Genomic DNA, 23,472 nt, shown 5'->3' on the forward strand with positions numbered 1-23,472 from the left:
GGCATCTCAGTCTCCCACAGTCCACGGTTACTAACTTGGACTGCCAATTAGGTTCTGTGGGAAAATGTAATTGCTGACTGAATTATGTTATGTGTCAGTGTTTTAGTCAGGGTGGATCAGAGGCGTACAAGGTTCAGGAGTGTGATATCAGAGACCGAGGTTGACGTCCTCAAACCTACACGTGGTTGGGTTTAGAAAACAGAAGCACTTTAGGGAAAATATCGTGGTTTTGGTTTCATATTAAAACAGACACATGTTGTGTCTTGTCATGCTGTTTTTCACGTTTACTCTTGTTTTGTTATTTCAAAGTTTTTCCACCTCTGGAACAAAGGTGCCTCATCACTTGTGATCTGACATACCACAAACATACCAGCCAAACTGGGAATTACATTACACTTCAAAGAACTGAAAGATGTGACATAACCTTTTACATCTTAACCCACATGAAGAAGGTTACTCAACATCACTCCTGAACACAACAGAAAGAGGGAAAATCCTGGTCTCTAGATTACATAATGCGAAAAATGAGTTCAAACAGAGTAGAAAAATAGCAGTAATTGTCCTACACACTCAGCAACTGCAAAATGTAACTGTCGAACAAGGAAAATACTATTTCAAGCTGTTGAATATTATATACTATTATATACTATTATATACTGTGTGCAGCAGTGTAAACATTTTCATTATTTCATTTAGGAATAAAATGAACTATAAAGGCATTACTTCTTTTACAATAACCAACTCCTGAACTTAACTGTTTTCACATCTTTCTTTCTGGAAATTAAAGTTACAGTGTCGGTGCCCACATGTAAAAAGAACAAAAGAGTTGCCACGAGGAAGATATCAAATAAACTGCATCTCCTTTGGGAGAGAATAGAATAAAAACTTGGAGCACGTCATGTTGGTCAGTGAAGCCTTGTGCAGGTGTTGTGGGAAAAAGATCTCCCTCTTGTGTGCGCTAAAACCAAAACTGGTATACCACCCACCTCTACAATGGAATAATGCACAGTTAATTACAACAACACGCAAAGAAATGTGTACTTAAAGAAAGTCATGATAAAAGAAAGTGAAAAAGTGTCGGGTTCTGTACCGGTAACACTGACTCATACCAACTCAAACTAAATAAAAATGAATTTCTAAGCGGAGTAACACTTATAGCAATGATCTGATAATACAAAAGATGTTGATTGCATTAAAAACACAAGGATCTCACAGATTACTTTAGCACTTCAGTCTATCTCATCTCCGCAGGCAGAGAAGAAGAAAAAAAAAATCAATGCAGTACACAAAATCTCCAGGGACGAACAACCTCCTGCTCTCTATATCCACTGTGTTGATCTTATAACTCAGACTTACTACTGATTATCTTCGGTTGCATCTCTTTCTCTAAAGTCAGCTCAGTATTTTCTCACTCATTGAGCAGAGTAGATTGACAGAGACTTGTGAATAGAGGAAACTAACAATGCAGTGTTTTAAAGATAATTTCAACAAGGCTCTCTATACGGCTCGCAGCACTAGACACTGACAAGAAGTTTGCTAGAGAATGAACAAAAGGATAAAAACAGCTTTACTTAATCGTGTTTAAGCAGAAAATGTGCAAAATCTCTGTTTTCACTTTCACCGCTCTTTGTTTTCATGATCACAGTAACATGCAAAACTAGACTCTTCAATGAACAAAGAAATCATCTAATTTTTTAAAAGAGGAACCCCTTTGAAAGTAGACTGAATAATTAAAAAAAAAACCAAAAAAACAGACAGATATAAAAACAAATGTGTAAACTTGGTCGAACTCTCCAAAAGGCAAAGATACGTACAGAAACGTTTCAACTCAGCGAAAGTGCAGACAGGATGAGAGAGAGACAAAAAAAAAAAACAGATCAGCAGTAAAATAAAAACAGTCTGGACTTCTTGGTGTGCTTGAAGAATCAGTCTGAGCTGTCACACACAGGATCGCTGCTTTTTGTCACAGCAAAACATCAGTCAGGGAGTTTTGTCCCTGAACTGCCTGTGGCCAAAAGAAAAACTGAAAAAGCCACTTGTAACAAAAATGTGTCGTTGTGTAGAAACCATCCAGTAGCGTGTTTCTCATACTTAAAATTCAATGAGTCAACAAGACAAACAGCCACTTGTAATTGGAGAGAAACTACATGGAACCACAATAGTTTCGGTTTTTTGTTGTTTTCAGCACCACAATGTTATTTTGAAGATAAATCTGCAATTTCAGGATGATTTTTTTTTCTTTATTTTATTTTCATTGGTGAATGCGAGCTCTTGTTTTACCTTGAAGCTATAATTTGAGCACAAAATGTTAATGGAAATCATTACTTTCCCCAAAATCTTTTCTGTGTTTGATCTTCTGAATATATCAGCAGAGATTTTATACTTAAAGTCAGGAGCGCCTCCGAAGATTTAGTTTGAGGGAAAAGCCTCAACCTTATTACACTCCTTAAGACAGGTCTGACTTTAAATGTTCGTTCAGACTATCGTGCAAAGTCCTTCAAGCTGGCGCTTCCCATGAATCCCATCATGCATTTCACAGAGAATCATGGGAGCTGTGGGAGGTAATTAAAGCTGGCAGCCACAAATCTAGGTGCACCAATTAGCAGCTAATAAACATGATAAGATCATTTATTTCCAAGTGTGTGCATGGTGGATGTTCCTAAAATTGTATGTAGCCATGGCTGATTCATTTTCTTTCTTTTTTTATTAAGTGTAATCCATAAATACCAGTTTATTTTAAACTAGCACTCTAAAACTGCTTCAACACATTTACATGGCTCGTGTAAAAGTAGTTTATGTCATCAGGGTAAGACACATTTTTATGTAACAACTCATTAGCATTTTGACAGTCTGGATATAAACAATATTTTTTCTGACTGTAAACAATACACAGTGATGATACATGACAACCTGCCATCACTCATCCTGCAGGAGCCGCGTGTGTCTCTGCTGATGACACCCGCCATCGAGCCCAGAGGAAAAAAGGTTTGCAGCAAAGTCGTGTCCCACCACCATGCTCCTGGCACGTGGCCCCATCTGGAAATATCATCACCCCAAGAACGCATCCACTCGACTAAACAAACACACTTTTTTTGCAAAGACATTGCCAAACAGCAGTTGAGGCTGGTACTTGTTCAGCAGACAAGCTTTCATGTCTAGGCCAGTCAGCGGGCTTTATTATTCTTGCGCTGGCCAAATGGGCCGACAGATTAGTGGCCGGCTGCGAAAATGGGATTTTGATTTTCAGACCACATATTGGTTATTATCCTGACATGCTATCCAAATATACGAGCTGGATTAGCTGCACAAACCTCCCCCGTAGACCAGATTCGGCCAAGAGACAACTCGACAGAAGTGCAACTGATGAACATGTTCATTCAAATAATCTGTATCGCCATGAAACGGTAATGCTACGGCATCTGGGTGGTGCAGAGGTAAAACACCATCACTGAGACTCCGCTCCAGCACGGGAGTGGCTCCAGCTTGGCAAGATGGTTTGACAAGTCCGTGGGTGGGAAACCAGTCAGGGGGCATCTGCCTCACAGCCAGCACTGGGAGGGGGTGTCAGGGAGAAATAGCAGAGGAGGTACAAGGTCATGTACACCAACAGAAGAGCCATCAGCATCAGGAACTGCGCTATACAAAGAGTATTCAGGGTTTCTTTATTTGGTAAAACATGTCCAGCCTGGTGTTTTTAACTCTGATTAATCACTATGATGCAATTGGTCAGAATAGGATCCACCACTGAGACCTGCTGATCTCAATCAGACAGACCAGGACTCATCTTCTCTCACAGTGAATTTAATTACTAAACAGACGTCAATGCATCAATGCAGAAGAACACGAAATCATCTTCTTTTTTTTTTTAGCTTTCAGCATCCCTCTTTCTTTTCAAAACCTGGAGCCTTTATATTACCCACAATGCAATCCAAGCGGTTTCGGTGCACTTTCCTAATGGCAGCTAATGTCGCCTGGAGCCTTCAGGAGGAGTGGGCTACAGAGGTCTAGTAAGCTTCTCCCTATTTTTAACTCCACACCCTCAGATTTTTTTCACCGTAAAAAACTTTTAGTGCCGACTCAAGTGACATCACTTGAGTCAGTTCACCGGACTTCACGCTGCTCCCTCTGGAGCCATAAAAAGCTTTACAGAAACCCCCCCCCCCCCCCCCCCGAAGTCTGCAGTTGTACTCCCTAAGGCCTGTAAACACACTTTCATGTGTGAAATAGGTGGATTTCCCCTTTGATGTTATATTTCATAAAAAAGTGTTACAACTTCTTCTGGTGGAAGTGGGGCAGGAGAGGATCCTCCATGATGATACACAGCGGGAAACCGTTAGTAAATGTTAGTAATTGGACCACAAAAGAAAGACATAGAAAGTAAAAAGAAGCCCCTTTTATCGAAATTCCTACAGCGTCTAATGCACAACAAAATGATGAGTGAAAGGACACGATAACACCCTACAAACAGCATGGCCCTACTAGATAAGATGAAAGTCACTGAGGCTGTGCATGACAGCAGTAAATGTTGCCGTCTGAAATCAAAGCGACTAAATCATAATAACAAATACCATCATGACTTAAAATGTGGAGCTTCTCTACAGGGAATACGCCGGGACAGATGGTTAACCTAACAGTGAGAACTCCCCATGAGATTTCCTGGAGATGTGTTGACACTTACAAATTATTTAGCTTTAACAGTGTTTATCAAATAATTAAACTAACTCGCTCCAGTGTTGACAGAGTGATGACACCGCTGGCTTCAGATCATTTGAGTCAGAGACCCAGGCCAAGAACAAATGTTGGTCGTTTTGTCATCAAACATGTGAGCAGCATTTGGGAATTCATAAATGGAGCAGCACTCCACTTTAATCCGCATTAAAAGAATGGCAGTCATGATGAGTTCACTCGCTCACTTCACCCAGAACACATAATCTGTTCGGATAACAGGCTCACCTCTGGCGCGTTTGAGCAAAGGGACTCGAGTACCACCATGAAAAATGACTTCTTCAACAGCTCAGAATGTCACACTGCAATTGTAAGGCGGATGAACCCTGCGCTCCCAGTTTGCTCTGTGTTTGATTTCCCCGGGGGTGAGGGGGGTAGGGGGGCTTGGGTGGGGGGGCTTCTTGTTTCAGGGAGTTGGACCTCCCATCATTCATTCAGGATCATGCTCGTCTCCACTTCTAGCAGAGGGCTGTCAGATCCCTACACGTCTTAACACAACAATAAGAAAAGGTTCATAATGTCATCTGCTCCCGCTCGGTTGGATTTTGCAGAACTTTTTATTACTATCCTCACTATAAGGTATTTTCAAAGTTTAAAAATAACATTTTAATATAACTGAGTTTACGGAAGTATTAATCTATAGTATCTTTATTCATGTCATAGGTTGTATTAGAATTGGGTTTCTGAACAGCATCTTCAAACTTTTCCTTTCAGTTTGAAAGTTAATATAAATTCAGCCCTTTCAAACAGTAAATGAGCAGGTTTTTCTGTTTGATTTAACTGAGAAAGTAAAATTTTTACTTTTGCCAAAGCTTGTGTTTTTGTTTATGTTACTCTCTACCCATTTGCATTTAGATTTTCTGAACTGTTTCAGTCTGTAAGAAAGAAACCAAACGCACCACTGACGACTGAAAACCTCTCCAGCAGTGAGAGGCCTGTCGTGAACAGGCTGCTGACTTTGACACTTTGCCAGTAATTAATTATCAAGCGCCAGAAAGCACAGTGGGGTATTAGCCTTTTATAAGGGTGTGAATGGAACATTACACCAATCAGCATTATCCTATCAGTGGGGGGTCATTCATGATATTATACCTCTCCTCTGCCAAGTCACAAAAGCAGAAAACCTTTTATGAACCTTGTCTCTGAGTCAGCTACAGGCCCCTTGATTCACGTCAGATAGAAACACATAGACACATAGAAAGGTACATTAGCATTACAGATGATAACTGATGATTCAAAGCTTCAATCTAGCTGCTTATGATCTCCACTCCTATTACCTCACATCACTGGTTATCCCAGCAAATAGCCCGTTTCAACTTATCGCTGACAGAAGGTTAAAACCAGACATGGACAACCGATACTTGCACTACCTGTAATTTTTTTTTTTTTTTTTTTTTTTTTTTAAACTATCAATAAAGGGCAAATTTGTGGCGTCTCATTTTGTAAGCAGCGAGCAGTCTTCAGGCACGTCACTTTGTTCAACGGCAATCTGTGGCGTCAAAGATGCATGACATACAAACATATGCTGCGGCACCCCCCTTAGGCCAATCGACGCACTTTGGAAAATCAACAGCGTGCAACAGACGGGCAGCCAGATGAATGAATGAATGAATGAACAGGCAACAGTGGGACAGATCGGGGTCAGTTCGTTACCCACCCCAGGTTTCAGTGTGGGAACACAAGTACGACCATGTGATCAGTCTGAGTGTAAAAGGCGCACATATTTGCTCCATATTCAATAGTGAGGAAATACGTTTGCTGACTGTTTGGAACTCGATCACGTCAGTATTTTGTGCGTGTGTGTGTGTGTGTGTGTCTCTGTGTGTGTGTGTGTATACAAGATATTATTGTCTAACCACAAACCACAAAATAACAAAACCCTGTTTTTGACACAGCTCCAAACCAACACACTCAATCTGCAACCTCTACAGGATCTTGACCAATGGAAAGTGATATATTTAAAACATGACATGAAAACTGCAGGTCACTGGTCTACACAACCTTGTTCATCACAATGTCAAGGATTTCCAAGTCTCGTCCAGAGTAGTTTGCAGAAGTTTTGCCCAGCTGCACAGAATACACTCTATCTGATGGAGCACTTGGGTGTATCCTGCTCCACTATTTCTTTTCTCTTTTGAATTGTTTGCATTTGTTTTTCTCACCATCGTTGACAGATTTCACCACCACAGGTCAAAGTAGCACTTAGCAAAAGGGCCTTTAATCAGCTCCCCTAATTGTCTCACAGGTCTGTCAGCTGAGCAACGTTAGTTAGCCGAGAGTGATCAGAAACTGAGCCATGATTTCTTGTCTTTGTCAGCAGGTGTCATTGATCACCACCATGGAATCACAGCTGTTAGTTAAGAGAAAGGCCCAGAGGCAGATTGGCATTAGACCAATCTAAGAGCACAATTACAGCACAATAGAGCAAAACTGTGTAGAGCAGTCTTAATGCGTTCATGCAAACAGAGGTAAGAGCAGCGCAGTGGTTTCCTGCTCACTCCAGTTCAGTAGACAGATGGAGGAGGGCATGAGGATGTATTAAGTGTTGAGGGTGTGTGTGTGTTCTTCAGCTATTTCTTTACAGTCCGTTTCTTATCAGTGATGCGGAGGGAACCTAATTAAGAAAATGATCTATAATCGGTCAGCAATATAAACCCTCAGTTTGGCAAATCATTACATTGACTGTGGAGTTGGTTGGATTTTGCCGTCTGGAGGCAGCTGCAGAAACCGCTGACCGAGTTAATATAGAGTGCCCTGATTAGTGATTGGCTCCTGTATGGGAGAGAGGGGAGTGGCTGGTGTGAACCAGGGGGGAGATGCCTAAAGATTTTATCCAATGATTAGAAGAGAAGTGGACAAATCAATCATGGGAATTTAGTTGTTTTTTTTTTTTATTTAATGAAGGTCAATTTTTACTGTATATCAATGCCGACAGAATCAATAATAAAAAAATGACAAAGGAAATTAAAAAGGAAGCACAAAAAATTGACTAAATCACCATGACACCAGGACATCCAGACGTTTATAGGATAAACCCTGGCTGAAACTGAGTGATCTATGGCCTGCTAATCCGATAGATAATTAACTGATTCATCCTTTTATAAGCCATCTAAAAATTTTAATCTTCATATATATATATGGTCTCTCTGGCATAGATGGTAAATAAATGTAATCTCAAAATGACTGAAGGAAACTGCTGGACTGTGACGTAAATACTTTCAGAAAGATGTTATGTGAATTAATTGCATGTCGATACAGACTGCCTGGACAGTTTTCACAGTGGCATCTTTTCTGTAGTCAAAAACAACATTCAACAATTATTTAAACTTCCATAATATGAGAAAAATTAACAAACAATGCGAGAGACAATGATTCAACTCCATGGTGATTTCAGGGCACGAAGAGGCACTTGACTGAGGGCTATTAATGAAGATGGTTTTTGAAAAGCTAGCTGTAATGATGATTTAAAATTAGTTAGGAGCCTTTAAAACATATTATCTGTCCAAAAGCTTTCACCTATAACACCTGTTTGGGTTGATACAGGCAAACACACACACACACACACACACACACACACACACACACACACAATATATGAGTTTATTATTGTACGATCCACAGGAAAAGAGAATTTTGAGTGTGTGGGAGTATTTACTGCAATAAACATTTGGAACTGTTTTGTCACATTAATTCAGGACTTCACTGGTAAACAGTCGCCATAAAACTTTTAATTAAAAGACTATTCAGTTCTAGCCAAACATTTATATATCGGGCCAACATACTCTTTGTCCATAGGCAAGAGGCCAATGTTGGCCTAACATGATAATGGTTGTTGGCCATAAGTGAAACAGCAAAGACTCATCTCATCATGCCCGTCCTGATCCAACTTTCTATTGAGCTAATGCAGTCGGTCTTTGTAGCACCTGCCCAGGCACTGCAGATGAACTTTAACTTCCTTACTAATTATGAGGCAGTTACTAATTGTCTGTTTTCCTTTGTGAACGGATAGAAAAATATGCAAATAAACACAGGCATGAATAAATAAAGCCATTACAAAGATTTATGTCTAGCCATTGAAAATTGCCCCACAAACGTAAAAGACTTTTTTTAATTTGAAATTCAGTCTGATGCAAAGCGAAACCTCCAACATCCAGCAAAATGGATTTCAAGTATTTTCAGAATTAGAGTAATGAAGTCTTATGCAAAACTTTTAATTGTGTGAACCGTTATCTGCTACTGATAGACTTGTGCATTTAGGCCAGACTCTCCTCCCTCATGTCCTCAGAGATCTCTATGACTAATTCATTATTCTAAGCCTCTTTAAGGTTGGCACTCAAAAGCTGTGCGATGACTGCGAGCAGATACAAAGAATGTGGAACTTTATTACTCTTAGTCCAATTCACGCTGGATTTGCCCCCATCTGTTTTGCCCCATTGCTCCACATTACACATGCCCTGATGAGTAACTGCATATGAAAAACAAAGGCGGGCACTGTTAAATATATATGGTTAATGTGATACTAAACTGCATCATGAACCTTTTCAGCCGCCACCTCATCTTTATCCAAGGCTGAGCACAGTCGCTGATTGCAGCAGCCAAGACTCAGTCACCCCTCCTCATATTAAAGGCTGAAAATAGTCCTTCATAAAAATGGGAATATTTCTCTTCAGAGGGACTTTAGTGTTTCTAATAATATAATTTGTGTGTAAATTTATACCAGTTATTTTTACACTTTTTCTTATAACGTCTTATTCCCTAGTCAAAGAGGGAATACGATTATTCTGCCCCATAGCCGGAACGACTCTAATCTATCTGTGAGTGGTTGATAGGGTTTTAATCAATACCAATAACTCAATGATTACTTGGCCGGCAGCTGAGGTTTCCAGCTTCTAAAACAAATGTTCCCATCCGCAAACACTCCTCATCTTTTCTTTTTTTTTTTTAAATAGATGTTTCCAGCCTCACCTGCAGGAACAAACAATTCCTCACCCACCTCTTCCTGAGTATACCTGCAGGATTGTTTACAGCTCAGCACGGTCAGTCGACAGCCTGAATTCAGGGCTGTAGTAAAAGAAAACAAAAAAAAAAACAGCATTCTGTTGCCCAAACTGCACCACCCTCCTCTAAACAAAAAACTCTGACAAGGATTAAATATAACATCTCTAAATTGTTTTAATTATTTAGATATTTCATATTTTGCCTATTCAGTTTGATTATTTCTATATATGGTTTTCCTCTGGCATGAAAGTCGTGAAATGTCGTTTATTTTATCAAAAATTACGGAAACCAGCCTATAAAATACTCCTCATATGTTTTGTCTGATCAAGCAGTAGAACATTAGCTACCCCGCTGTCTTACTAATAATAAATTCATGTTACATCTGTACCTGCTGAAGAACCAATGAGGCTTGAAAATGTTTTTTTATGGAATAAAGTAAAATGTTTTGAAGGGGTCATTCTTCAGTGTTGCGAGTCTTTGGAAAAACAAAAGCTACTGTGCATTTTTCTGAGATGTGCGTTTGTTTTGCATACCAATTACGCAACACAGAACCAATCACCTACACTATTGTTGAAAGGCACAAAGCTGTTTTGTCGACCCTACATGCAGTAATGGCACATTGAGCTCACACACCCCTTCCTGCCAATACAATATAGATTATAACAATATTTTTCATATACTCTAATTGCTATCTTTTCAAGTGAATTAAATGACAGCGAAATTAATCAAGTTCTCATTTTTGCTCGGCACCCCTGGGCTCCTTCTAATACCTCACTTCTAAAACCAAAAGATTAAACTAGCGCTAATTGATCAGGTTCTTAATGCACATTCACGTCATGACGATGATACAGTACAAGGACTGTGCAGCTTGCTTTGACTGCATGTGCTCCTGTTTCACATTACTCCATCAGTTAGGGGGAAAATAAAGAAAAAGAAATCATGTCATTTTACATTTTTGCCAGTGTCAACTGCTCTGATGTCAGGTTAACAGCCGAGTGGACGTCTCAGATTTAAATTCACATTCATTCAAGTGTTTTTTCCTTGAGCAGAATTTCTAAGCATGGCAGATGCTAAATTTTGAGGGGCAGAGGGAAAAAGAGATATGATTAATTTAACATAACTGCTTACGGGCAGGTTTAAATGCTACAAGTTATTTTTTATTCATCGAAGACTGCAGGAGAGAAATGTTTACTTAAATGTATGATTAAAACTCTAGCCTATGTTAAAATGTTAGCCTTACAGTTAGCCTGGCCCAAAGCAGAAACATGGTGGAGCTTGCAGTTTTCTGTTGCTTTGTCTGGGTTAAATCCTGTTTCATAGACTTATGGTAAAATTATTATAATGTCCTTTGGGCCTAATATAGCATAGCAGAGGCTATTATAACAGTCAGGGATTCCTTTTCTCTCAAAGCCTATGTAACCTAATAAAAGAATTGATTACACTGGGCATTGCTCAATCTGCCTGCATGCTCCAGGGTAGGAAAAAAAATGGATGTTGTTATAGACCACGTTGCACATAGGAAAAAGAAAATGTAGACCTAAGTCAAGTCAGGACAGAACCATTAATTCTATTATAGTGAAATAAGTGCACCAATAATATTTTGCCAACCTGACCATAGGCGGTTTTCGATTGCCTTATTCTGAGCTGCGTTGCATGTGTTAAGGAAAAAAAAAATCTACTTCCATGCAACAGTTTGAGTTGAGAGCTTTGTTTTTTTTTCTTTTCTATACAAGCATAGAAAAGTTTCAGTCTCTTTTCATGAGGCAGATCATCAGGATTGTTTCCCAGAAATAACAACAATGACTGAGTAAAGTTTTCCTAACTCCGAGCGTGGGGTTTATTCTGGAGTGGATGACGCCATGACTGGTCTCACTGAGCGGGTGGCTCCTCTTCTATATGTTCTGCCATATTAATATATATATAGAGCTGAATGGGATTTTATGGGGTTCACAGCTGAAAATAGAAATCTTATTCCTCCCCCAGCATAGAAAAAAATAAACCTATCTGTGACTGATGTGCATGAGGTAACTTTTAAGTATATCTAAATCTAATAGCTTGTTGGTATGAACACCAAAGACACGACTGCACTTCTTTGTTTTTCAGTGATGCTTAGTGAGTTCCCCATTGTCACCAACAATAAGTGCGTTTGAATTAAACATGACAAAACAACAGAAGCCTGTTTTTGTCAGGGGTTTTGTACACGACGTGATCACTGAAGTCAGGCAAATCCAGTGCAGTCAATGTTATGGTGGCCTAATTTGTAAAGCATTTGTTTCCCTGTGTTACAATCAATATGACTAAGATTCGAACTGCAAGTTCAGCATATATCCGCAGTCCGACCCTCAACGAGTCCTAGACAACATTATTGACCCATTTCAGGCTTTATTGGGAGACAAACTCAACACAATAAACTGAGGCATGTACTCATTGTTCAAAAATCAATTGATTGTCAAAGCTTTTGCAACTTTTTTTGTTTCTCACCCACATATTTGGCAGAGTTGCTCACACACAAAGGACACTAACAACTCAACATCTTTGTTTTAATTTAATTTGTAAATTTTGCAGCGATTTCCATTTTTCCCAGAATGCCACATTGTTTAATCCAGTGTCAGATATGTGCTCCAAAAAGTCGATGAAAAAACAAACCTTAGAAATACGACCATGTAGAAATTAATAAATAAAAAAATTCTGTGGAATATTCAGATAAGCAGGGTTAAATCAGAAAATTGAATGAAAAATTAAATGAAAACGCTTATATTTGGTAAATAAAACATTCCTGTGGACTGTGTGGTAAAGCAGATTGTGCAACCCACACTGAAGCTTTCAGGAATGGCAGCACTCCAGCGAAAATGAGAAATCATGGCCAGAACGTGGATCAAACTGCAACGTTTATTTACATCAACTTCAAAAGGCTCAAGTGTTCTGTTGAGCACACTCAAGGAAACTGCACAGTACAAAGTGGGGGTAACCTGTCACTCACACAGAAGCAGACTGGAAAATGTTGACGTCCTGTCATGTTCAGGAGATTAACAAGAGCAGCTGACAGGTCCTAGAGGCAGGTAAACAGGTAGAACCATGCATCAAAAGTCACAATAGGAATGCCCATTTTGATTTATAGTTACTTGGACAGAACAGGCAGCAGACCATGATACAGTAACACAATCCAGAAGACCCATCTAATGCTGCATTCAAAGACTTCTCTTTTTTCATACCTTTGTGTTTTGCCATATAAAGATTTCACGTTTAAAAAGTTTCACCAAGTGCTACACAGATTCAGAACCAGCACATAAAACAAAAAGAAAAAACAAAACTCGGAGGGTTGCACACATTTGTTTGGATTGTTCTAGAGGTATGAAGTTTTTAGCTTTATCTGTTCATGAGTTATGCTCATTCTTTTGAGCAGTATTCATGGGAGTTTTTTGTTTTGTTTTTGTTTGTATTTTCCCCTTCTCCTTGAAAAACCAGCTCCAAAGCCTCAGCTGCACTAAATATCTTACCGGTCATATCTTTTTTCTGTCACTACAAAAAACTTAGACCAACTTCTCCTTACTTAGAGCTTAGAAAAATACAGTACTACTCCCATTTAGTTTGGGTATACAAGCAACTAAAAGCAAAGCCTCCGATTGGCTATGACAGCACCCACTGGAGCCAAAAGGAAATGTCCTACTCAGTGACGTGACTCTAGACGACAGCAGCAAAGATTGTGGATGGGAATCGATAAACATACAGAGGGAAAGCAGCAATGCGCCAGGGAAACGGCAAGACTATCCAAATATTTTTCTAACTTTACATATTAGTTTATCGACCAAAGTGAGTGACTCAACAGACAAACGGAGGCTTGTTGGAAAGTGCTGATTCTCTAGTTTAAGCTGGACAGCACAAGCGTTGCTGAGTAATGAAGCTCTAAAGCCATCGTGATATTTAGGAGCGTATACACTCCTGTGGGCTTCAGAGGGTTAATTTAAAATTCAAAGTAAACCTCAAACTAAAAATAAACGAAAATATTTGCTTTCTTCCAAGCCGACTCCTCTGACGGAAGCCTAAGTGACACAGTCAGTTGATTCAGTGCCGTGTATTTGCAAACAGTGTTGACACTTCCATAGCTCGTGATTCTTCAGTGGGAGATACTGAAGCCACACGTCGCACTTGTAATTATCACTAGGAGACTAGAGGGGAGATTTGCCCGTCTGCAGCTTATATTCACAATAAATCTTACAGGACATGATCTGACAACATGTCACCAAATACCTCCGTAGAAGAAATGAATGTCAGAATCAAACGGCGCGACTAATCTACAAAGACACGCGGCGTCTTCTTCAAACACACTTCCACTCCTGCAACGCTGACAATGAGAAATCGTCGTTAACTTTTGAGGGGAAAACCGGCACGGCTATGTGAACTGCAGCAGGAAAAAGCAATCCCCACAGCTCAAAACAATATTGTGCTGAGAAAGAATGAAGTGCCGGCCAGTTGTAGAGGAGGAAGCTGAGGCTGGTTGCCGGACTGGAGCGTGCATGTCTGAGTCCTTTCGCTGATTTGCAGCACTGGGAAATCAGTGTGGGGGAAGAGAGATACTGCAAGATGTGCTGGAAGCTCAAACTCTGGTCATATTTCTTCAGTTTCCACTGCGCTGCTCACACACAAATCCTTCATATGGCAGCTAACAGTCCACTGGGAAATCCTGCTGATATGCAAAGCAGCAGAGCTAACACCTCCGTACCAGATGGTTTATCTGTTTTGAATTGGTTGATCTTTCCAGCTTTTACATCCTGACAAGTCACATATGCTGTACGCACAACTAATCTTAAACACCCACAGATTATTATCTTTCATGTCTGATGCTATTACAGAAGAATACCTTTTCATATCTTGCCTTCAGCAGAGTGAACCCTCAGAGCTGTTTATTGTGGCGCTCAGTAGGAGGAACAACACACTGATACTGACAGATGTTAGTTCTAAAGCCTACAATATGATGGTATCCAATGCACATATGATAGTCCAGCCTATGTTGAAATTTATTCAGGCATCTTTTATTGCCTATGTAGAAAAAAAACACCAACAAAATGTGTCAAACTGTCATTTGAGAAATCAAAATGCTGAACTGTGTCTTTACTGAACAAATCTGTTGTAAATCATCAACCCTCACTTTTCACATCATTACAACTTGGATTTCAGTTTCATAGATTGGCCATTATTTCTACTTATTCTTGTAACATTGCAACCCCTCACTAATTGCTGAGATCTGAGAGAATGGTGAAATCAGTACAACAAAGTCCAATGGGGCAAGAAACACTAGCAGTCAGACGATCAGACAGGCTGTAAACAAGCCAACAGTTTAGCCAGATTATCTAACCCAGTTTCCCTGGAGGTAAAACTGAAAGTTTTGAGCACACCTGAAAACTGTGAGCAGGCACAACTACAACAGGTACAGCAGGTCAAAGTTGGACCAGGAAATCTGTGTGTAAACTGTGATAAAACAGATATTTTGTGTAATATTCTTATAATTTTATAATTTGTTGAACCATTGGACTTGTTTTTAGCTTTGCTCCAGAATTGTAATTTTTAGAGGACAATGTTAAGTGAAAGAAAATAACAGCCAAACCCACAAACATGAGCTCTAATGAACTGGACTTATCCATTAAAAAGGGACTAGTTTGACATTTTAAGAAATCAGCTTTGTTGCTCAGAGTTAGATGAGAAGGTCAATACCAGTTTCATATCTATCTGTAGACTATAGCAAGCAGCCAGCTAGCTTAGCTTAGCATGAAGACTGGAAACAGGGGCTCACACCAGTATCTGCTAAAATGCAGTATACTTCAGGGGTTGACAGCATAAGATAAAGGGTTTGAATATAAAGTAAGCAACTGCTACCTAGCACAGGGAAGGCGACACAGCTTTTATAAGCACAGACCCACTTCTTCAGATCCTCGGTGAGGTTATACAATCCTTTCTCCAAGGCAACAGGGAAGGTCTTGCCCCCTCCTCACAGACATGTGTCAACTGCCACATGCAGACATAATGTCACATACCATTTTCTCTGTTCACATTCATACTGCTTGGAGTCCTCTTAGAGGGATTAAAAGGGGCCACTTTCAGTGTAACCTTTCCTCCATTCCCTTCCAGTGTGTCAGGAGAGACTGCTTATGAAATATGAGATATATTGCCACGCCAAGGCCGAGGCTACCAGAGTCAGACACCACAGAAAGAAAAGGACTGTGCCACAGTGGGTGCTATCACATCAAGGTGATGAATTTAATAAAGGTATTAAGTAAAGCCCAACTGACAACAAATCTAACATCATTCCCAGACGGTGTCCAAGGAGCGGCCACTTCTCTTAAGCAAACAACAAGACAGATTACTGTGCATTTCAATCCATTTTACAGCTGTTTTTCTACAATGCAAATGTGGAGTCTTAGGTGGTAAAAATGTTTCCCGGGTCTGACTCACAATACCAGAGGCGGTAGAGAAAGCTATTTCAAATCAAAGGCACTGTGGAATCTGTGTGCAAGATGCAGTGTATAAGAACTGATTTCACAGCAAACATATGCGATCACCTAATGTAGGAGACAGATTGCCTTCCTGCCGAGCATAGCTACAGAACTTCACAGATCTGGGAGACAGCTGGAAGTTGTCCATGCCATCCAAAAGCGCTTGTATCCCCGTCTCTACTCCAGGAAAGTGAACCAGGAAATTCTTTGATGTTCTGAACGTATTTTATGTAAATGTCATGGGGAAATCACTGTAAACTCTTTTAAGTTTGTAAATATAAAGTAACACAATAAAGAGGAAATTCAGTACATTTAATCTGTATCTACTGTACAAGCTTCATGTGATGATGATGATGACAGGCTACTTCATATTAGTAATTACCATGTGCATCACACGCCAAACATAGCAGCTGGTGGATCGTTCAGACTTCTGATAACGTCCAGAAAGAAACAGAGAGAAAACAGCAAAATGATAACGTCTCTCACACTGCTTAGCTGCAAGAAAAAGCAGACGTGCTGTATGTATGGATTGAGAAACTGTTTCTGTATAACCTATGTCTAAAACAATAGACTAGCTGACACATAATATAATATTCTAGATCACTGAGGAGCCTCGAGGAGGTTTCACAGACATGAAAAAAATGGCAAACCATAGTCTAATGCGCAGGAAGAAATGACTGTCTCAAGCCAATCCCTGAACTTAAGAACCTATAATGCATGTTATATTTACTGTACTTAATCTTTGCTTTTAAGAAATGGATCTTTTTAGTAGACTCAAAACCAAGTGGGGGTATATTCAGCGTGGTAAATTGATTGCTACTGAGGTATTCAGTAGCAATGCATGTATTCATGGTTCAAAGATTTCAAGATTCAGACCACTGACTATAAGGTCCATGAAGAAAAGACGTAATGCACTGTAAACAAAAAGTGGGCTCCTTTCAGCGAGAACTACCAACAAGCCTTGAAGCCCTTGGGAGAGGTCTTGCATATCACGCTACATCCGAGGGAACCAGTGCATCACAAAAGGTTCCTTTCACCACTGACGAAGGACAACATCCTTAGAATTCACTCCACAACGACCACTGCAGAGCCACAATGCCTCACAAGCAAGAGCTTGGGGCAAAAATACAGCTCCCAGCATCGGAGGGATTCAAGCATAGCTGTGCGTCACAGAGATTTCAAAGATTTTTTTTTACAATATTAAAAAAAAAAAAAAAAAAAAAAATCTAATTTTTGTCTGCTCTGAGTATTAAATACAGAAAATCAATTAAAACAGACTGACAGGCCCACCTGGAAAATCTGTGAGTGTAATTACAAAAGGCTGCAAGTAAAACAAGGACCTGTCTTCCTGTTAACAGCCTCTTTTTCTTATTGTTTCCAGTAGGTGGATGCCCTACTGTTCAGAGAGCACAGAATGGTTTTAGCCTTGAGCCCATCTGTCACTGAAAATTCCAAAAAATCAACTTGCAAAAGTGTGCAACGCTCCACACGGGTTTACCATTATATGATGCCGACAGCAAACACCACAAAAAGCTCTTCCCTGAAGCAATGACTGAGAGCTGCTCGCTAAACTGAGAAGCCATATGCTTTATAGACACAAACACAAACAAAAGTGGCAGGTGCACCAACAACAATGCAACGTTTCCACATCACAGCAGTATAGAACAAAAGCAGAATGAGTAAAGAGCAACACTGACTCATTTGCAGTCACAAGGTGTTGATGCATATGGATGGGCAGCACGGTTTCTGCTGCATATAGAGCAGTGTTTTCCATACAACAGGAAACCTCTTCAAACACAGCTGAGCGAAGGCTTCGTTTCACCAAATGTAAATCAATTAGGGCTAGAACATGAGAGCCGGTGTGTCACACTGCCACTTTGTCTGCTCTCTGTCCAGTGTCTACTCTCCGAGATAGGCTGGTGCCGGGAAGACTGCCAACTACATACACACCATGACTGGGCAAACACTGCTCCCCAGGCCGTGTTATGCAGCTGACTGCAGATGCAGCCCCAAGCAATCACTGGTATTTAATCAGTGCATTTGCCACACCTAGTTCACGTTAACGCTGTTAGTTATAATCTATTCAATCCATTTATCCAGGTTAACCACAATATATCCTTTCAACATGTCAGTTCCAGGCTCTCCCCCAGGAGAGCCAAGGTGGTGGGCCACCCAGCACTCATGATCAATCTGCACAGCAATTGCCTAAACACCTATTAAATATGTGACAGTGGCTGGATGAAATACTACCTCTGAGAATGATTAGTCGATTCATCATTCAACAGAAAATTAATTGGCAACTATTCTGATAACTGAACAGTTTCACCCATTTTTCAAGCAAAAATGCAAACGATTCTCTAGTTCTGGCTTCATGGCTTGTTCACTGTTTTTAAAGATTTGGTAGATTAAATGATTAATCAAAAAATAATCACTGGATTAATCTATCTATACTGAAAATAATTATTAGTTGCAGCCCAAGGAATAACTCCCCTGCTCTGTTTCCCTGAAGGATGATTAAGGATGATAATTTTAGGACGATAGCAAAGATGGTATTTATTTCAGGCGAGGTGGTCCACCTCCGCTCTACAAAACCCCAGGAAATTAGTTTCTTTTAAGTATGTAGGTGGAGATAAAGAGTACATAACATTCTACTGGCTAGATTAGGGCTAAGTAACTAACCTCACTTCTCCTTTGGCACCAGCCAAAACTGAAATGTGCCAATAGCATTGAGTATCACAAACTGTCAAGGGCCAAAAGATGACATCAGATGTTTGATGGGATTCAAAATCTTGTTTAAAGCTCATGGTATGAATACATTTTCTGTAATTTTACTATTCTAATGAAACAGTTTCTGTACAACTGCATATGTTTAAACTAGAGTCTAAAACTCTCAGACAGTAACTTACACAGGAAGTTGTGCTGTGCAACCTCTGTAAAAGAGCGGTGAAGAACAATTGATGTCCAGTAAATAGTGTTAAACCATTAGCAAAATGTCAGCAATTTGGCAAAATGTTACACTGGGAAGTCCCACCAGTAAAAAGGTAACATATACAGTGTGCAAGGCTCTTATTTGGAGGGGAGGCAATCGTGTTAGAACAACTAGGAAGTGTTATTTATTCATTTCTTATGATGGACAGTCAAATTAGATAATAAAAGAAAGATTATATGTTATTCATGTATCTGACTAAGCCATGCCATAGGACAATGAAAGTAATTATATCCTATCCATACAGGGTTAGTAGTATACAGCTGTTATATCTTTTTTTTTTTTTTTTTTTTTTTAAACACACTGGTATCAGATCAGTACTTGGTATCAGCAAATGCAAAAGTTCAGGAATCAGAATCGGTACAGAATTGTACAAAATCCACTGTATCAGCACTACTATAAAAAAATAAAAAAAAACTCAACTCTGGTGTCTTTTTTATTTAAATGTGACTCTATCATAGAACAATGAGAAACCACAATTCTTGGCTTAAAACGCTCTTATCAGCAGCCTTGCCTTGCTGAAGTGTCCTTGAGCAAAAACCTTAATCCCTATCAGCTCCAGGATTGCTTCTCTGTACCTGACCTCTGACTCTCATGTAGAGGAGAATGGTAAAGGAAGGAAAAAAAAGAAGAAGCACCTTTCCCTTTAGGCATCAATGAAGCATCACATTTAAACTGAGGTAGCTGCTGTAGCCCTGCCTAAGCTTACACAGAGAGTGACCAATCTCAATGGCATCTTGATAACAAATCCCAGCGAGGTTTTTATTTAATCGGCTCTGCAGAAAAATGAATCTTTAGCTTGTTTACAACATTACGTGTCAGCCAATATGTATGAAAATATAAATTTCAGGTGAGAAGAATGGGGAATAATAGATTCATTACAGCACTGTATTTTCCCCAGAGCAGTCTTAAAGTCCATGATATTGCTTTTTCACACCTGGGGATTTGTCTGCGTAGCTGTTCATCGAGCAAGTCTACAGCATTTCTCTTGAGGTATTCTTACAAATTGTTTACTTAGCATATGAGTGGGACAAGGGGAGAGTGGTTTAAACTGCTAGGCTGAGTGCAGCAAGGTTTCTGTGTGTGTGTGTGTGTGTGTGTGTGTGTGTGTGTGTGTGTGTGTGTGTGTGTGTGTGTGTGTGTGTGAGGAACTTTAGGTCTCTGAGGCCACGAGCCTCTGAACCCCTCCTCAGAAGCAGCGGGCCTCGTGCCAAATCTGTTACTGCAATTACTTTTGACAGCAGCGCCTTCATTGTCCAGGAAGGTGGGTATCCCTGCGCTAAGCAACGCTGACCACAGGCGTTAGAGAGATTTGTGTAGGCAGAGTATTGCAGCATGCAGCATGCAGCACGCTTGCTTCGCAGCCTTGGTGAAACCATCAAGGAGAGTATATTCTTTAGTGCACACGTAGGCGTTTCTTTTGTGTGGTAATGAAACTGAGGCAAGACTTAGTTAAAATGAGTAGGAGAGAAGAGATATTGTGCAAAATGCCTGAAAGGATGCAAGGAGTGGTTATACAGTAAATATGGAAAAAATTGCACGCTGCCTCCATGCAGCTTACTGAGGTTCAACGTTCATTCATTCCACTCCTGGCAAACGTGTTCACCGATGTTTCCAACCTCAGACTGTGGTCCCTACACCTTTCCAGGAATCTGCCATAGTTCCTGTCCCCGAGAAACCAGTGGTGTCCAGTTTAAACGCATCAAGTGCTTCCAGCGACTACTCATAACCCACATCTGTTCCTCCCTTTCGGACCCTATTCAGTTAGCACACAGACCAAACAGGACGACACACACTACGCTGGACAAAGGGAATACATGTGAGAATGCTTTTCATTGATTACAGCTCAGCATTCAAGACTATAATTCTCTCAAAACTCGACTCTAAGCTCACTAATTTTGGACCGGAGATGTCCATCCTGCAGCTGGATATTCGACTTCCTGGCGGGCAGGCCGCAGGTGCTGAGAATCGACAGCCACACCTCCTCCACGCTGACAGGTGTAACGCAGGGTCGTGTGTTTGTGTGTTCAGTTCCAACATCGTCATTAAGTTGGCTAGACTGCACGACCATCCTGGAGGGATGAGAGGGCCTACAGAGAGGATTTGAAGACACTTGCCAGCCAGTGCCAGGAGAGCGACCTCTCTAAAGAAATTATCGTAGATTACAGGAGATAGCAGGAGGGGTGGACATCTCCCCATCCACATTGGTGATGCTGAGTTCAAAAGTCAGCACCTTCAAGCTCCACGGCGTGCACAACACCGAAGACCCCTACTGGCCACTACAAACGTACACTATGGTTAAGAAAAACGAGGCAGCGACTCTATATCCTGAGGAGACTGAGGAGGTTCGGCATGAACGGCTGCATCCTCACGAACTTCTGCTGGTGCACCATCGACGGGCTGCACCACAGTCTGACACGGGAACTGCTCTGTTTATCTGCGCTGTCTACCGTTTACTGCACTGCTTACATAAAAACCATGACTGCTGCTATTGAACCAGGACTGCTACATACCACACCACCTTATCACCTTTACTTTTACACCTTTTCATATATGAATATAGTGCTATATTTTATTCAAATCTCCTCCCATTTTTAATTTATATTTTACACGGCTAGTGCTCTTATTACTGACCTGACCCGTTTTGTCGTCCAGCACATTTTACTGCACCATTGACCCTGTGCTAACCTACATATGACTGATAAAACTGAACTGACCTGAATTAGTCTCAGGTGTTTGAGCATTTGAGCACCTTTAAATAGGGCTGCAATTGAATAAACAGAGACTGTACCGTAAGGTGTCTCTACCCGGTTTGCCTCTCAGCACTACACTTAATCCATGCATTGCAATGTCATACTGAGCCTACAGCTGGAAACAGGGTTGTGTTGCTGCTGTTGCTGCTGCTGCTGCTGCTGCTGCTGCTTCAATAAAAAGGAGTTGGATATTTAAGGAGGATTAGTGTTTTGGAGTGCAACTAGATCACTGGGATATGTCAGGAAATCATCTATTTGGGATGTTTGATTTGGAGTTTGTACACTTTGCCATGCAGACATCAGTTTATGTGGGACAGACTACAGGTTTATGTGTTGTGTAAGAACCCTCCCACTAGGAAAGAGATGACTTTGCGCGCACATACAGAAGATGAAATCAAAAGATGGTAGACTGTTGTGTAATATGTTGCGATTCTGTGAACAACTGCAACCTGATGTGTGTTATATTTCCCTGCAATATTTCAATTTGTATTGTTGCACCTTGTGTGGCTGTGGTGTCCCCTGGGGATGTTAACCTGGTGGCACTGAGATGCATCTGTTCAAACAATAATAATGATGATTATAAACATGACATGTAGTGCAGATTCCTTTATTATTCTTCCCTGCACCAGCTTAGAGTAACCTCAGAGGGAAAACATACCTGAAGTACCCTAACACTCTGACAGGAGCTTGCACTGTGGTTGAGACATTTGTGGAAGTTCTTCTAAAATGTGTAACAGAATCATGTGTGCACCTGTGCCCATCTCCTAAAATGACCAATCAGAACAGCAGCTACCTCTGCAGTAGCATGTTGCAGAAATCTGGCACAATTACTTTTCTATGCCACACAATTAAGATCATGAAAGCCTGTTAGCATGGAAGGGGGGGGCAGGGTGGGAGGAAGGGAGAGTGGGGGGGGGGGGGGTTCCCTCACCATATGAAAGCGCCGCCACACAGATGAGGAGAGTCCATCTGAAATCCCGTACACCTGTCATGGTAGAAATCCCAGCGGGTGGATGTAAAATCCCAGTTGTTCCAGTGGCCGATGTTGGATAAACAAACCTCTCTGCGGGTGTTAGCCTCCACACGATGCTGTTGCAGTTCTCCCAAGGGTCTTAAGTTTGATAATGCGCAATAGAAAGATGTGTTATCTGCGCGTTAGTGTATGTGTGTGTGTGTGTCAGACAGCGTGTGTGACACCTCACTCCAGGGGCTTCAGAAATGTTATTGCCCAGCTACAGTCTATACAGTGTCTTTGCGAGAAGCAAATCTAAGGCACGGCCAAACCGCGTCTTCTCCAAGCAAAAGACAGCGGTTTTTTCCACATGGGAGAAGAAAGTTAAGAGTATCCTGCTCCAAATTGGGCAACAAGGGAGGAAAAGAAACCCAGTGTTCCTGAAACGGATCCAAGTCCTTGCGCGAAAGCCGACAAATACCCCCCCAAAAATCATAAATCAGTGGACATCAGTGGAGAGATGACGCGCGTCCTGGCTCAAAACACAGGGATCCTGCGCGTTTAACCCAA

At 40.7% G+C, this 23,472-nt stretch overlaps 1 protein-coding gene across 1 annotated transcript in view; it reads right to left on the minus strand.

The window, feature by feature from the left end:
* Window positions 1-22,946, minus strand: part of tmem132e (transmembrane protein 132E) — a 346,699-nt gene extending 323,753 nt beyond the window's left edge. Inside the window, exon 1 of the mRNA XM_022738956.1 lies at window positions 22,882-22,946. Within this exon, the coding sequence (XP_022594677.1) occupies window positions 22,882-22,942 (61 nt within the window). The 5' untranslated portion in view covers window positions 22,943-22,946. The remainder of the gene's footprint in view (window positions 1-22,881) is intronic.
* Between the last annotated feature and the right edge of the window lie 526 nt (window positions 22,947-23,472).

The sequence above is a fragment of the Seriola dumerili genome, unplaced genomic scaffold (genome assembly GCF_002260705.1).
Source record: "Seriola dumerili isolate Sdu_G_001 unplaced genomic scaffold, Sdu_1.0 BDQW01000040.1, whole genome shotgun sequence".
Classification (NCBI taxonomy): Eukaryota; Metazoa; Chordata; class Actinopteri; order Carangiformes; family Carangidae; genus Seriola; species Seriola dumerili.